At 41.2% G+C, this 16,949-nt stretch overlaps 1 protein-coding gene across 2 annotated transcripts in view; it reads right to left on the bottom strand.

Moving 5' to 3' along the window:
- Positions 1 to 201: 201 nt before the first annotated feature.
- Positions 202 to 16,949, bottom strand: part of htr2cl1 (5-hydroxytryptamine (serotonin) receptor 2C, G protein-coupled-like 1) — a 166,989-nt gene continuing 150,241 nt past the window's right edge. For both annotated transcript variants that reach the window (XM_016676238.1, XM_007561729.2), the window contains 4 exons: positions 4,942 to 5,105; positions 4,696 to 4,843; positions 3,722 to 3,957; positions 202 to 1,953 (listed from right to left, as the gene is read on the bottom strand). In XM_016676238.1, the coding sequence (XP_016531724.1) occupies positions 1,384 to 1,953; positions 3,722 to 3,957; positions 4,696 to 4,843; positions 4,942 to 5,105 (1,118 nt within the window). In that variant the 3' untranslated portion in view covers positions 202 to 1,383. The remainder of the gene's footprint in view (positions 1,954 to 3,721; positions 3,958 to 4,695; positions 4,844 to 4,941; positions 5,106 to 16,949) is intronic.

The following is a 16,949-nucleotide window of genomic DNA, read 5'->3' on the forward strand; positions in this document are numbered from 1 at the left end:
ATTTCTTTAAAGTTATATTAAATATATATAGTATTTTTATATCACTTATTTGTGCTACAGAATAGCACTTTATGCCTGGAAAATACATAATACTGCCCCTTTAAATACACTGAACTTTTTGCTTGTAAAGAATAAAATACCTAAAACAGTTCAAGAGGTTGAATACTTTTGAAAGGTACTGTATCAGGTTTTTGATGTTGATTTGAATATCGTCTCCGTATTTTGTTGTTTTTCAGTGACCCACATCCTAACAGAGATGAAGAGGCTGATCAGGTACAAATAGATCCATTTCATGGTGTAAGCAGACAGAAAATGTTCTTTTTTCAGCTCTTGCTTGTACTACAGCTGAACACTAAGTAAGGTTGCGGACTACCATGCTTTTCTTCCAGAGGAGAAAACAAAGGAAGAGATGGCAACATGGGCTCATAAACCTCCACATTTAAGACTAGCTGATAAAAACCATGACTATTTCGAATGGCTAGTGTAAAAAAATTCATATGCTTTGTTCCTATTAAAGACAATCTGTAAAATAGTTGTGCACTCTATCAAAAACATTCCCCCCCTCCCCCCTCGCCCTTTTAGTTTAAACTTTATTGGTGGATTTCAGTAAAAATATTTTGGAAGCTGTGAGTCTCCAAGGTGGTTGTATTTGACGACAGAAGCAGTAAAGGTGAAAGGACTCTGCCTTTTTTTTATTTCCCCCCCCCCTTTTACTTTTAGCTCTTTTATCTACTTTGGTCAACCGAGGATATTTCCATGACCACTAGATGGCACTGTGAGTCCACTGGAGCCTAGAGGTGATTGTACATTCCTTCATCTCTGTCCTCTCTGGGAAAACTTTCACTGCAGCCGTTATGAAGAGTCTCTTCTGCAGACTCTGTCAGCTGAGCAGTGTGAAAAGGTTCAGCCAGTCAAGCTTGACTGTTTCAGATGTGTATTTGGTTGAGTTTGCTCAGACCGTGTCTTCGCTCTCTGCAAGGGCTCCAAGTCACAGTTGGACTCCGTGGGGGGCCCGCTTGGCTCTGTAACCCGCATCAGTGGGACTCCAGGAGGGGCCGCCTGACTTCATACCAGGTTAACAGCGAGTCCCACTTCTCTTTGTCCCTTGCCTCGCTCGATACCTCAGTCTCCATGAAATGCAACACAAGGTTTGGTTGATGAACACGTCAACCCCACAGGTGAAAACCTGAGCTTCATGGTATGAGACCGAACGTTTTGGCGAAGCCGACGGCAAACGTGTTTGGAATGTTGAGGGTTATTTTTCTCTTCGACGCCTTTCCGCCCTCTGCTTCCGTGACGTCTGGATAGAGCTGGTGCACTTCCTCGTAACAGTCCCCGGGTGAGGAGGTTGGAGTCGGAGCAAAGGGGGGCGAGCATATGCAGTCACACGCTGCTCGTGTGTTCTGTGGGGGGAGGGTAGCTGATGAGCGACAGCTCCTGCTCAATCTCCGTTTCTGGCTCCGTTTCCGAAAGCGTGCCGGCGTTGTGGCACTCCGACAGGCTCTGCGACACTAATCCGATTTGCGTCCCGTCGTCTGTCGTGTCCTCCGGGTCCACCGTCAGCCTCCCGTTGTCTCCCCTGCTGCCGTTGCGACAGTTACTGTTGCGGTCCACCCCTGCTTTGTCGTGGCCGCCCATCAACAGAGGGGTGACGGCGTGCGACGGGCACTGCTGGGGCGTGAGGAGGGTTTTGCCACCCTGTCCCGCCGCGTTAGCCCCGGCTTTGTACTGGCACCTGATGTAGTTGGAGAAGGCTTTCCTGTAGGTCTTGTTGAAGAGGGTGTAGACCAAAGGGTTGACCCCGGAGGAGATGTAACCCACCCAGACGAAGACGTTCAGGAGATCGTGGAGCAGCGACTCGTTGCAAGAGTCGTGGCACAGGACAAAGGTGACATTGGTGATGAAGAACGGACACCACATGACAAGGAAGAGGAAAAAGACAATTCCCAGGACCTGAAGCAAAAGTGAGGGGAGAAGTTAGTATTTTGGTAAAAAGACAAAATGTGGTTTTAATGTTCCTCCAGGCTGGCGATTCACACACAAACATACACACCGCGGTTCATCAAACACATGCCTGTTGCTGGCTGTTTCAGCAGTGAACTTGAGTCAGCATGGCACAAACAGTGATGGTCTGCCTACTGTTAGCTTTCTACGGCTACGTTTCCATTACAAATGAGCACAAAACTTTGTGAATCTACTAATGTTGATTTAAAAAAAAACAACACAGTTTTGCATCTGCTGTGTTTCAAAAACACAACTAAAATTGCACGTGAATTAAGTATGTTCATGCAATAAGTCATTAAAAAACATGACGCGCCATCCGCCTCCTACCCCCAGTGGTAGGTTTTCGAGCGGTCTCTGACCGCATTCACACCGCGCCAGACTTCACTTTAACTGAACCGAAAGCGAGGTTTGTAGGCAGACCAGAGTTCGCCTGCACATCCACATCTCCCAAAGCAAACTGGATTTCCTAGACAAACGAACTAAAGTTCAATTAAAGCGGATTAAACAGGATTTAAAAAGCAGCTAAAGACCTTCTCGTTCCAAGAAGCTTTGAGTTACACTTGATTTTACTGCGGTTTGTTTCCTCTATTCTAAATTGCTATGTTGGATTTACCCTACTTGTGAAGAACTTTGTGACCGTGGCGGTCATAATGTTATGCCTAGTTGGCTGTAGGTGTATGAGGTTTTTGCCTCTTTGTCATTAAAGAGGAATTTGAATTCAGTCACCGCTCTACTCGACTCTGGCAGCACTCCAAGCTTTCTGACGTTACTCAAAGTGCCTGACAGGATTTGATAGCATGCGACGTGAACTGCACTGAATATTCTGGAAGAAATATTTCTAAATCCGCTGTTGGGGAAACGTCCGCGTCAGAAAAATTCACCCATCCTGGTTTTACAGAATGACACAGATATTCGGTGACAGAGGCGGCTGCGGCGGACGAAAGGGTTTGTGACTGCAGAAGCTCAGGGTTTGTTGTAGCTGGAGTTTTTCTTTAGCTTGTCTCACTGCAGCAGACATTTCCACATCACCGAAGACAACAACAAAAACTTGTCAGGTTTTTAAGAAATTTGATCAGTTTTTCTTGACATAAAAGCTTTTGTGACACTCGGATCAGTGTTGGTTGGTTGTATCCGTTCAGCTCCTAATCTTCATTATTCATCTTCCCTCCGTCTACCTGTCTGCCTCTATCCCTGCTGCACCACCTGTCTTCTGTGTCAACAATCTCCAGTATTTAAGCTCCTGGATTTTCTTTGTTTCTGGATCCTTCCGTCACCCTGTCTGTTCACATCCTGCATTTGCTCCTGTCACTTCCTTATTTCACTCATGTTTTGTTTCTCTATTTGGGTCATTTAAGTTCTTGGGGCAAAAGAAAAACCCAATCAAGAGTCTCTGGATATTATTTACCAGTTTGTGGGTACAATACTACGTATAAAAAACAATACAATTATCAGAATAGTCCAGATATAAAGAACAATATGGCATAATATTATGCCATATTGTCATAGTATTATGAAAATAAAGTAATTTCTCAGAATTTTACGACTTTATTCTCATAACTTTATTATTCTTGTATGACTTTATTCTCGTAACATATTTTTTATTTAGCCTGGCCTTAATAATCTATCATACAAAACAAATAAGGAAAAAATAGATAAGTATTCATTCGTGTTTATTGTCCTGCCAATCCTCACTTCTAGCTGCAGCTTCCCTTCTCACCTTGGAGGCCCGCCTCTCGTTCTTTATGGCCTGCATCATCCCTCGTCTCCCATGGCAACCCGAGGCATCGTTCCGGCCCGGCCCGGCGGCCGGAGAGCTGAGCTGCGACGCGGCCTCGGAGCTGGGAATGATGCTGAGGCTGTCCGAGGCGGAGGCGCTGAGCAGAATGCTGGGCTCCGGGCCCTTCAGGCAGCTCAGCGTGTTCCGTCTGGCCTGGAGGGGCGGCGGCTTCAGTTCTGTCCCAGGAGAAAAACACAGAAAATGTGGGGCTTGAGGGGAAAAAGGGATAAAATATGCATTCAATACAGAAATGAATTACGGGAAAGATATAAGTTTTATTTTACACATATAAAACGTGTTTTTTTTCCCTTTACGTCAAAAGTCAATATTTCATTTATCTTTTAAGAAAGTACAGCTAATTTAAAGGGGCAGTATTAAACATTTTCCAGACTTGTGGTGCCATTTTATAGCACAATCACGTAACTACGAGACACTCAGCTTATATAAAAATGCTGTGTATATCAAATATGACTTCATAATTTGACACCTTGAAATTGGGCCTATGTCTCTTTAAAAACTCCTGCTCTTTCAGGTGGTCTTTACAACATGGCTCCTCTATTAACCCTTTAACATTTTTACCAGCGGTTCACAGAGCAGTAGCTCGTAAACGAGCTCAGCAGATGAGCAGTTCCACCAGCTGTTTGCTAATTGCTGCTGACTAGTCTGAAGGAGTTGAGTGGGGGAAGTCATGGAGGCTTCTCTGTGTGGTGGAAGCTTGAAAATTGGAAACTGCAGCTTGGAGGAGGAGCTTTGCGAAGGCGGAGCTCGGTCCATCCTGGTGGTCTGTAACGCAGCTACTTGATTGTGATATAAAATGCCACCATGTGCCTGGAAAATACACAACACTGCCCCTTTAAGAGACCAATAACAAGCAGTGATCTATGTCCAGACTTTGTGTCGTGATCAGCGGTTACCTTGTGAGTTTGGAGGGGAAAGAGTGTTGATTTGTGGAAGGTGGAAGGGGCTCGGTGGAGGCTGCAGTGTGATTGCTGGTGCGCTCAAAGGCTGCTGGGAAGAAGACTTTGCTTCATACAGGAAGACCGTGGCCTGCCTCTGGAGCACCTACGGAGGATCAGACAGGACGATGAGGAGACAGCGGAGCACAGGAACCTGGGTGTGAAGGACTACAGGCACGACGCGTCGGCTCCTGAACCAGTTACCTGTATGGTGAGGCAGTAAGTCACCACCATGATGACCAGCGGGATGAAGAAGGCCACAAAAGAACCAATCAGCATGAAGCGCTCCTCGTTGAGAACGCAGCTGCCGTTGACAAAAACCTTGTCCTCGTTGTGGAGACCGATCACCGGGATGGGCATCGACACGCCTGGAGAGAAACGGAGCAGGAAGAGTATGTTTAAGATTTTATTGCTACACACTAGTTTCGTCTTTAGTCAGACGTCACTTCTTGTCAAAGCATATTTTAAAATCAATTTATTTGGTCTTTTTCCAGATCAATCATGTATATGCTACTAATTTGACCATATATGTGCTTCAATATGTTGTTTCCAAGACTATTTATACATTTTTATACTATATAATTTTTACATAAAATCTTACCAAGTATTTTTGGTCTAGTTTCTAGTGTAAATATCTCAACACTCTTAAGATAAAACTAACTTGATGAAAAGTTAGTTTTAATTTTAACTAAATAATTACTTAATGTTGAAGTAATCTGCCAAAGACATTTTAATTCATAACATGGGCAAATTATTTCACCTCTAGTTAGTACTTTTTCACCAAACAAGCTGTACTTAAAAGTTACTTGTAAGTTAGTTTTATCCCATTTCAAGTGTACTAAGATATTTAAACTACGAACTAAACCAAAAATACTTGGTAAGATTTTGTGCTTTTGCACAAAAAACAAGCAAACAAACACAAAAACAAATTCATTCTTGGTAAAAGGAGCAGCACCATGAAAACATCTGTTGCTGTAAGTACAACACCATGTAGTGAGGCACACTTCATTCAAAGGCCAGGGATCAAACTCGGCTATTGTGGAGTCTGTTCTGAACCAAGTGATCTGTACTGACAACAGTGCAATCATACGATGGAGGCTTTCCAACACTGATAAGTAACCAAACTGTGAAAAATTACAGACAAGTGGGGAATGCTGAAGTAGTGCGCAGAGATTTGAAAGTCAAATATCTGGCTGCCTGCTGCTGCCAAAACGACACTGCTGGTCCAAAATCGGACGATTGAGCATTCAAAGGCGGATGGAGGGAATGTCAATCCCAGTCAAAGCTTTAAACAGATAAATATTGTGTTTTTCATGTCGAATGTCTAAGCTGTATTCCTTCAGTACTGTCTAATGCATGCATAAAGTTTTAGGTTGGCACTGGAGCATTTTAAAGACCAGAGGTCAACTGATCATCCATCCACTGTCTAAACCTGTTCGTCCATGGAGTGTTGCTGGGGGAATTTAAAGTGACAACGTAACCTTAAAATCATATGTTTGGACTGTGCAAGAAAGGCACACCGTCACCGTGCAGAGCGCCAGTCACATAATGAGATATCGTTTGAAAAAAAAAAAAAGAATCCAAGTCTGAAAAAGCAATGGATGAGTTCAGGGTTATGGTGAATATATTAATTAAATGCACCATGGTTATGAACGCACATAAACCAGAGTACAGCAATGAAAAAGCAACAACCCAAAGTTTTGCAGATTTTTTTTTTCTGTTCGTGTACAAAAAAGGCGACAATTTACTGTTGAGATATTTAATAAAATAAAAGTGTGTAAAGCGGCATTATTGAAATAAAAATGCTCTGGTATGTGTAATGTTGCTATAGTTGTAACATTTTCTGAGAGCTAAATATGACCAAATTAGCCTATTAGCAAAGCTTACATGCTAGTAATTTGGAAACATGCTCATAAGTTTTAGCTCATCATATAAAATAAATGAAACAAAAATGGCTTCCACAACATATTAAAGTTAAAAACACCTATTTGTGTCATAATAACCAAGTAACGACCACAAAAAATGAGGAGAAAACACAATATCATCTCCTCTAATAACAACCCAAACATATTTGTTGTTCTACCCATTAGGCTGTGAAGTCTCTATATTTCTAGAAATGAAAGTAAATAATCATAACATACGGCAGAATAACACATTAAGCAGGTAATGAGAGCCGCACCTGTAATAAATCAACAAGCTGTTTGCGTTTTTATAATGTATCAGAGTTTAATGGATGTTCGTGAAGGTGCATTTTTGCTGCTGGGGGACAGCGCTGATAAAAGACTGCAGTAAGAACAAGCCTTTGAAGCCCCAGTGGGCTTTTGGACCTCTGATAATAACACTGACTAATGTGCCTGGTCTGATTTGAAAGGGTTTCTTGTGTGGTTGAAAATATCTGGCTGATCTGAGAAACAAAGGAACACCTCAGTGAGAAGGAAAAAAAGTCTCCTGAGGGTGAGAGCTACACAGCAGGTCATGCTAGTCCTTGAGCTGAATCATGCTTCATGTGAGGGCAGGTAAGGGCAAGGAGCATTGTTTGCTCCGGCGCTGCTCCTGACCCGGCCGGCATGAACATGCAATTCGAATTTACAAGCATCCGGGGTGCTGTGGTGGCGCAGGGGCAAAGCACAACCCATGTATTGAGGCCTTACTCCTCATGTCGATTCCCGGCCTGATGGCATTTGCTGCATGTCTTCCCTCTCTCTCATTACCCTCTGCCTTTCAAACTACTTTCAAATAAAGGCCACTAGAGCCAACAAAACTTAAAAAAAAAATAAAAAATTGTTTTTTTTTTACAAGCATCCTATTCTCAATACCTGCACACTTGCATGGGCAAAAACCTCCCGGGTTTATAGACACATTACATGTTATTGTTTGCATATGGAAATTTCACGCACCCGTACAACGTTGGAGGGCAAATGATCAATATTTTAGCTGCTTTCAATACCCACTCCTGCAGTAACACAACTCCTAACAAAATAAAACCTGGACATGAAGGCAAAGACACCATAAAGGGGGGAGAAGTTAGGACAAGGTTGTTTTTTTTTTGTTCATAGAAATAGAAAAAACTGTGTTCCTGTCAATTATACAATAAATTATATTGTGTTTTTAAATTTGTTTTTTTAGCAGTAAAAATTTAATTTTATCCCTCCCAGACCAAAAAGCACGCATCTATATTTTCACTGACCACCCCCCCGGATCTGCATGGAATGGTTCGTTTCTGCTTAGCCTCCTGACAACATGTTCAGCAGCAGTTAGAAGACAAGACTGTGGTAGTTACTGTGCTGCCTAGAAAAATAATAGTCAAGTTTTCAAAAAAATAGAGAGATAAAAAGACAAGAGTGTCTATTTTAACCCAGTTTTTCTCCAAGAGGTGAGTAGACTGTGTGAGATTGACAACCACTTAGCATAGTTAGCTTAGCTACAGACTGTTTGCCTCCATCTCACTAGCATTTAATGAGGAAAACAAAACATATTCATATATTTAACTTGTTCCTGTACCTTTTACCACACTTAACAAATGAGTCAGTCAGCAGCAACTCTAACCCCGATACCAGCATAACCTTTAACCCCTGTCCCAGTCATAAAGTTAACACTGTGTTCAGTACCAACCTAGTTAGCATCATTCCAGGGAATCCATAGGGATTTCTCTGTGTCTTTGCTCTTTTTACAATTACAACAATAACAATGTATTTATTACTGACAGAAATTCAAACAACTTTATAAAATGATAATAAAAAACAGCCTCCTGTCTGGACTGCAGCCAGTCCACACAGTTTTACCTTAACATGCATTTAAATTACAGATATCTGTTGCCACGTCCCTCCTGACCCGTCCTCTAAGTGAGATTAAAGCTGCAGTATGTAACTTTTATTTAAAAAAAATATATTTTTTTACATATTTGTTGAAACTGTCATTGTGTTGTGAAAGTATGGCATGAGAGATTATCTGTGAAAAATCTATTTTCTCTGCTTTCTCCCAGTGCTTTCTAGAAACAACCAATCACAATCTCATGTGGTGCTGCTCATCCTCCCTCCCCCTCACTGTATGCTGTGCTGCAGCTAGCATAGCCTGCTGTGAACGCTCAGTTTAGTTAGCATAGCTACCAACGACAGCAGATAAACAGTTTTCCTGTAACAAAAAGTTGTTTCTCCACCATTAACACATTTAGCAGTGAGTGAATGAGGTTGATTGACAGCACTAAGACCCTCCTCCTGGTTCTGATTGGTTGTTTTTGGTCAGAACGGTGCATTACTTTAGCTAGCAATAGTAGTTCAGGGAGGAGGTGGAGGTGATTGATTTTTTTCACAGATTATCTGTCTCATAGCAAAATGTTACAACATGGTGACAGCTTTAACAAATATGGAGAAAACATATTTTTTATTAAAGTTATGTACTGCAGTTCAAATGAAATGCCACAACATAGCACCTTTTGAGAAGTCTTTATTGCTTCATGTATATTTTGCACATTGCCTGTGACTGTTGCTAGTGGGGAGAGACCTTTCAGTAAGCTAAAGGTAATAATATAAAAAAATTAAGCAACCTATTTGCATACTGTATGCGGACTGTTGGATGTAAAATTCATGAGCAGTAAATATTGTGCTAGTATCAGTCTTGGACCAAAGAAAGTAAGGAAGTTGCGAGCCTTTAAAATTTGACGCCTTTTATGGGTCAAATAGACTCAAGAAAGTATAACAGCAGCTGTACAGGTGGGGCCCAATTAATTTTTTTGTCATGGGGCCAGAGATTCCTGGCGGCGCCCCTGCATGTAGGTATTAACTCAGTGCAATGCGCCACAGAAAAAGGGGCGAGGGAAAGCATAAAAAACTGTTGATAAATAATTAAAAACCACTTGTATTCTTTTATCTTGCTCTCTGTGTTGGCTACACTACACACAAATTGACAACGCCACTAACCGTCTACCGCTGTTAGCTAATCTTCCACAGTGGTGGTAGCGGCAGATTAGCTAACTTAAATACCTGATGATCTGTCAGAGTTGAGGTGTAGGTTGACTTTCTTTTTTCTTTCACTGGACCGAAACAAACCAAATTCCACAGCAACATCTACATGTTAAGGTTATCAAAGTCAAGCTAGCACAACTAACCTACTTCCGTCTCCCTAGCTATATTTACAAAATTAAAACTTTTTCCTGACCTTGTTATCTAGTTGGCAAACTGTTGACAATTATTAGCAAAGCACAGCATCCCTTTTTCTTTTATATAACACGCTTACGTTTAAGATTTAGCACATTATATTGACAACTTGACAGCTAAAACCAATGGTAGTCATTAAGCATTTTTTTGGCCCTCCAGCAGGGAGCTGGGATCTTGCGTGTGCGATGTCACGGTGCAGCGTGTCTATAGATCTGAATCATGGCCCGGTTAAAGGATTCATTCACTTACTCAGGGAGTATGTAAAAACAACGGGTCAGGAGAAAATGCTTTAAAATGCCGTTTCAACTTACTCCAGCCTCACCTCTGCCCCTTACGCACCATAAAAAACCTGCTCTGTACCTCATTAAATTACGAGAAGATCACATAAAATCGGAAGCATCTGGATGGCCTTGGGTCCAAAGTGAATTGATATTGTAATTTGGGCGAAGCAGCTCCTCATGACAGAAAAGTGCCTAATGGGCTTCTTCTGGCTATTTCATAAGGCACTTTGCAATGTAACTTCTGACAGTCACATATTAAACTTCTTGCTGAGCTGTTTAATTTGTTCCTAAGAGCCAGCAGATTCCTTTAGGACATGGCAGATTTCTGGCCAAGCTGCAGCGAGTCTCTGTAAGTCTCTGTAAATCCACAGAATACACAACAGACACAGTAAATATAAAGCCGACACGCTCACTTTGTACCTTCTCGTGACATGACCATAGCTGGCTGCTGGAGTAAGATTACTGTAGCAAGAGATCGAGATCTGCAACATCAGCAGGGTGCAGGTGGAAAAAGAAAAACTCCAGGAAGGAGAGAGGCAAACAGCGAGGAAATGCTTGGTAAGATCTCAGCTCTGTATTTGAGGAATTTATGGAAATGTTTTTGAAAGAGTGTGTGTAAAATGTAAATGTCAAGAGGAGAATAAAGGTGTCAGTAACAAATTTAACTAATTTGCTTGGACAGTGTGGTTTGTTTGTGTGGAGGGATGACTAGCTGTGTTTGAATGAACAATATAATTACACAAGTTGAGATTTTGAAAAGAAATTCGCTCAATGGAAAAACACGACAATTGATTGTTTTTAGATGAAGAAAAGTTTTGACACTAGGATGAGCTGGTTGTCTGTACCACAGTTAGTTTATTTTGCAAAACCTCGATGTCTGCAGTGGCGACATGTACATAAGGTTTTATCACGATATTTGATAAAAGATCGCAATAAAACAAATAAAATTGTGATAACTACATAAGTGATGATGTGAACTACTGATAACTAGAATGTATTGTAACAACAATAAATCAGAACTTTTAAGAAATTTATCATGATAAATGACAAACGGTATGATAAATGCCCATCCCCATTGGGTGCTGACCATATTTTCTCCAATGACAGACGATGGCCTTTCTTTACATTTACGTTTCATGCTTTGGAACAATTTTGTACCCCTCTCCTGACTGATACCTCACAAACATTACAGATAAAAACAATGAAATAACTTATATCAATAAAAGTTTGACATAGTAACAACCTGAAATGTTCAAAGCGCGCACACTCCTGACGTCTACTGTACAAACCGATCAAACTTCAACAACCTCCAAGTAAAACAGCCGGTGTTGCTGCAGAGGTGAGACCGGCTGCAGAGATCTCCTGCTGCACGTTTCATTGATAATCTTTCTGCATCGATTGCTGGGAGACCTCTCAGACCTCAATCATAGCAGCAGGCAGAAGTGAGGAACCTTTACTGGGGTCAACGAAATGGCGAGAGGAAGACACGGCGTGTCTTATCTCACAAAGGCGCTGGGCCGTGAACGACTACAAAAGGAAGAAAGGAGGAGACCAGCAGATTATTCAGCTGCATCTGGCTGTGCAGCAAATAATAATAATACAAAAAACTTTTCAAAGCAGTATGGTATGGTTAGAAAATACACTTTGTTTTGGTTTACCCTGAGATCAACACTATGTTTTATTCAACATCCCACTGCCTCTTCATTTCTGAATTGATCGCTCAGAGTGAACTTTTATCTGCACTTTCTGAATTTAGTCAACAAAAGAGAATTTTCAAAGAAATCACTGTTAACATATATTTGTTGAAGTATGTGGAAAAATATACACATTTAAGCATTTCAACATATTAAATTGCTTTACATGAAGGAAACTGAATATGAGAATTATTACATTACGATTATTGTTATTGTTTAATAGCTCTACAAAGCACCATTAGCTTCTGAGATGTGGCAAACATTGCATCCAGCCCTCCAGACAGTCTTCTGTTTTTTTGTTTTGAGCAGCAACCTAATTTATTCAAAATTAATAATGAAAAAGTGTTATTGAGATAAACAGAATGTAGTCGGAAACAAAACGTAAATTCACCACCAAATGTCAGCAAACATCAGTAAATAATTTTTCTTGAGGGCATTTGTTGAATTCCTTCTTAGATAATGCCATTTTATAGCACAATCAATTAAATACGTTGCTTTCACTTATTATAAAAAAGATGTATATATCAAATAGGACTTGGATTTAGTAATTTAATATCTTGAAATTGGGCCTCTGTCTCTTTAAGAAGCTCCTGCTCCTTCTGAAACTCCGCCTTCAGGAAGTAATTGCAACGTCGCTCCTCCATTAGTCCTTTAACAACGTTTTTACCAGCGTTTCACTGATAAATAGCTCCTATAATGAGCTCAGCATACATGCAGTTCCACCAGGTGCTAGTCTTAAGGAGCTGAGTGGGGGCTGGGATCCGCCTCTGTCAGGCTTGAAAGCTTAGAAACTACATCTCCAAGGAGGAGCTGCACCTCAAAGGCGGAGCAAGGTCCATCCAGGTGTTTTGCACAGCTGACTGGTTGCCATGGGAGATTAAATAAGTTTTCAATGAAAGAATCAAAGAAACACTCCAGGTCTGTTTTTGATGAGGAAATAACATTATAACATGATGTAAAGCTCAAGAAAGATTTTACTTAACACTGCCCCTTTAAACTTTAAAACCAGCCTTTTATCATGAATGTCCCCTAATTAAAAATCAAGCACTGAGAAGACCAATGTGAAAACACGATAATAAGCACCAGAAAATTGTTACTGTCCTAAGTAAAACTGTGTAAACTTTTCATTTTGAAATCTGTTCTAAACAATGTGTTGTGAAAAGAAACTCCTTTGAGGGACACAAGCATTTCAACTCGTGAAAGATTTTGCCTGTGGACCGACAGACTCAGCACGCCTTGGGGCTTTTTTTTTTTTAAATTCATCACAAAAGAGAAAACTTTTGTCGAGATTAGTTCTGAACAAGAGGCGACACCTCAGGCCAAATGGACCCAAAGAGAGACAGCAGACAGGAGCAGCAAAAGGCCAAGAGTAAAAAAAAGACAAAAGGAAACAGAAAATATTTCTGTGGGGACTTAATGGGTCAAAAACTGGATGTTTCATTACTAATCCCACAGTATTGATCGACGTAAGCTCTGTCTGATCATCGGTGAGCGTTTGTGCTGCGGAGCCTCTTGAGGGGTTTAACGAAAGGCCAACAGGAAAACATCTAAAAGCTAATCTGAATGTACAGAATCACAGGAGGACAAAAAAGTCCCCAATACAAACAGCAACAACGCTCAGTATTAAAACAAAGATCTAAGTGAGAGCATCATTAATTTAGAGCTATGTAAATTGAAAAAGTGGTTTGATATTAATAAATTATCACAAAATTTAGATAAAACCAAGTTCATGTTATTCAGGAACTGTGAAGCGATTTACAAATAATAACTGAACATGTGAATGTGGAGAGACTTACTGAAATCTGGTTTTTGGGAGTATTGATTCATAATAAAATCTATTGGAAACCTCATGTTAAATATGTGCAATCTGATATGGGAAAGGATGTGGGAAACGGGACACTGTCTCTGTTGTTTGAACTGTATACCAACTTAGCGTGAATCAGTGTCATTGACGAGGTTGAAATGAAGAAGTCCACTTTGACTCTCTGTGCTGAATATTTGCTCTTCAGGGTTCAGTGAACAGATAAACATCACAGGTCCAAACAAGGCCAATCGTGATTGGCACATTCCAATTCAAGATCTTTACGCTAAGCTAGTATGAGCTGCGTAATATAATACGCTCCAAACATGATAATTATTACTCTTGTTTGTAAGTTTTTCGTAAATCATGAGCTGCCATCACTTATTCTAAGTTGCTTATCAGTGTGAAATGATCTCCTTGGCCGAACACAAAGCACTAAATTCTCATCAGCTTTTATCACGCCCTTTGACACCAGCTGGATGTTTGAGAGACAAGTTATTAAGCTTCATTGTGCAGCCTGTCTGTCTCATAGAGCTCCCTCCACAGCTATTCCCCGACTCTCTGGTAAATAGCTGATAAATGAGTAAATGTGGAGACTTGAAGACATAAATGTGCCACTCTTTTGAAACTTTCCCATATTCCTCTGATTGTAAAAATGAGCAGCTATGTAGATTTTACTGATAACTACTTGACACATGTCAGAATTAGACAAATATTTGTATTGCTAGTGATCCAATATCCACAACATTTAAAAGGAAATTAAATGTCGTAATTTCCACCAAGTATCTTCAAAGAGTTGGTGGATGTTGTAGCTGTGGGCAGGAAGGATCATCTCCAGTGTCAAGCAGTCATCTAAAGACAGTGTTGCTGTCATGACATGCTAACTCCTACATATTACAATATTCCACAATCACAAGTCTTGGATGAGACCATGAGTTGTTGTAATGAACTGGTAAATCAATCTCCTCTGCCTCTACTGCTGCTCCCTTGTAAATATCTCTCTGGCTGTTTGGTTTGAAAGCTGAGCAGAAAGATGTTGGGTTTGAGGATATGATTCTTGCTCATTACAAACTATGGAAGAACTTTTCTCTGCTCTGCAAACACAAAGCCTTTTATTCAAGTCTAACAAGATTTGTGGTTGTAATACAGGTGATAGTAGTTTATTATTTGAGCTTTTGAGATGATGATTAGTTTCTCCAAGAAGTAAAAATAATACCTGTTTGCCATGGATATGCATCATAACCACTGCCTGAAACTAAAAAAACGTAAGAGCAAAAAATAGACAGGACAACTGTCCTAAGACGCAACAAAAGTCTACAGAAAGAATAAATCAGAGCCACCCTAACACTGTATAACCCCCCCCTCATTAAGCCTCATCCTGCCCAATTTCAATATGGGGGGAGGGGAGGAGGCTGGTTGGAGAGTGTGGTAAAGATCTCAAACACTCGCATCATCATTCCAAAGATGAAGGAAAGCTCTGTGATGTCACAGCTAGAGTCATGCTTGTGATGTCATCAGCACTATATAGGCGTTTTCGCACTCCACGGAACGGTACAGAACGGTTCCGAGCGTGTTCGCATTACATCTTGCGACCGGTTCCACCCGGCCCCATGGAAACACAAGAGCTGTGGTTCCAATCGTGCCGGCCAAGTGGTTCTGCTTAGAACCAGCAGCTGATTGGCCGCTGGTTGTTAGTCAGACGTTGATTTTCAGTTGACAGCTGGCTCTCACTACTATATAGTTTTAAAAATAATGACGTCCGGCACCGCTTCGATGGCGCACTCAGTGTAATGCGAACACAACATGGCTGGAACCGTTCCGTTCCGTACCATACCGTGCAGTGTGAAAGCGCCTTATAAGTAGCAGACTTCTACTTTTTTGTTAGTGCTTGCTACACTACTGAGGAGTCCAGATGTATGCAAAGCGCATTCAAAGTTGAATGGTGAGACTGTTTTTCAAGAGTAATTTGAACAAATATTGTCTGAACATGTCTTGTCAAAGGCCAAAATACTTCAACGGTGGGATGAGACCCCAGCCGTGGGATAGGAGAGATAAACAACATCAACTTCCATTTAGTACCAGAGAGAGATCCAGAGACTGGGCTCTTTTTTAGAAATTCAGACAGCAAGATGGTTTGAGGAGCACCAGAAGGTCGCCTATGTCCAGAGAGAACTGGACAATACCAAAGTGGAGCTATAGAGGCAGATAAAACTAAAGGAAATGAAGAGACAACGACCAACAGCAGAAGAGCTTTCGAATTCAGAGTCGCTCAGCCCTGCTGTTCTTGCTTCTCAGGTGTAAAGCGACATAAAACAGAAGCAGAAAATGCTGCTGCAGCGGGAAATCGAGCAGTTGAAGGCAAATCATATTGCCAGTGAGAAGGCATTCAGGGCAGAAAAAGAAAAAAGTGACGCCCTCCAACAACAGCTGGACCAACTGAAGACTCGCTACAAGGAGCTTCAATCAAAGTATGAAGGTGTGGGGACCCTGCAGGTAGACATGCAGATATTCTATGAGAAAATCAGGCAGGAGCAAAATCTTGTTGAAAACCTGAGAGGCGAGAAGGACAATCTCCAAGACAAAATGTCCAAGGAGATCGACTGCCTGCAGGAAAATGAGAGACATCTACAGACTGAGCTGGAGCACATTCAGGTTTCATACCAAGAACTTAACAGGACGTATGAAGACAATGTTTCTACACTGAGACAGAAAGCTGAACGTCATCAGTATGAGGTGAACTGTGAAAAAGAACTGAATTTGGAAAGAGCAAAGTTTGACCGTCATCTGATCAACACACTGAGATCAGAAAAGAACAATCTACACCAGAGAGCAGCACAAGAGTTCACTGTCCTGCAGCAGCAATCAGCAGAGACGATACAAAATCTCCAAAGTGAACTGGAGCAGACCAAAGGTTATTTTCAGGAACTTAAAACTAGATACAAAGGAGATGTTTCTGCTCTAAAAAACCAACTCACTGACTTCCAACAAATGTACTCCTCCTGTCAAGATAATTACAAAATAGAGCTGGAAAATCTGAAAATGGAGCTCCAAGAGCGAGAAGAACTTGGACCTCCAAGAAGGAAAGTGGCCAGGCGACCAGAACCAAATGAGAAAGACGCTACCCCTGAAAATAACATCTCTGATGCTGCATCCATGGATCTGGACCGTCTTTTAGAGGAAACTACACCAAAGGACTTTGAGGTACAAGAAGCATCTCCTAAGGAGGTGGAGAGAGGAACCAGAAGTTCAGAAAAACTTCCGGAAGTTCTTCTAGAAGAACTTC

Source organism: Poecilia formosa, unplaced genomic scaffold (genome assembly GCF_000485575.1).
Source record: "Poecilia formosa unplaced genomic scaffold, Poecilia_formosa-5.1.2 Scaffold130, whole genome shotgun sequence".
In the NCBI taxonomy this organism is placed as follows: Eukaryota; Metazoa; Chordata; class Actinopteri; order Cyprinodontiformes; family Poeciliidae; genus Poecilia; species Poecilia formosa.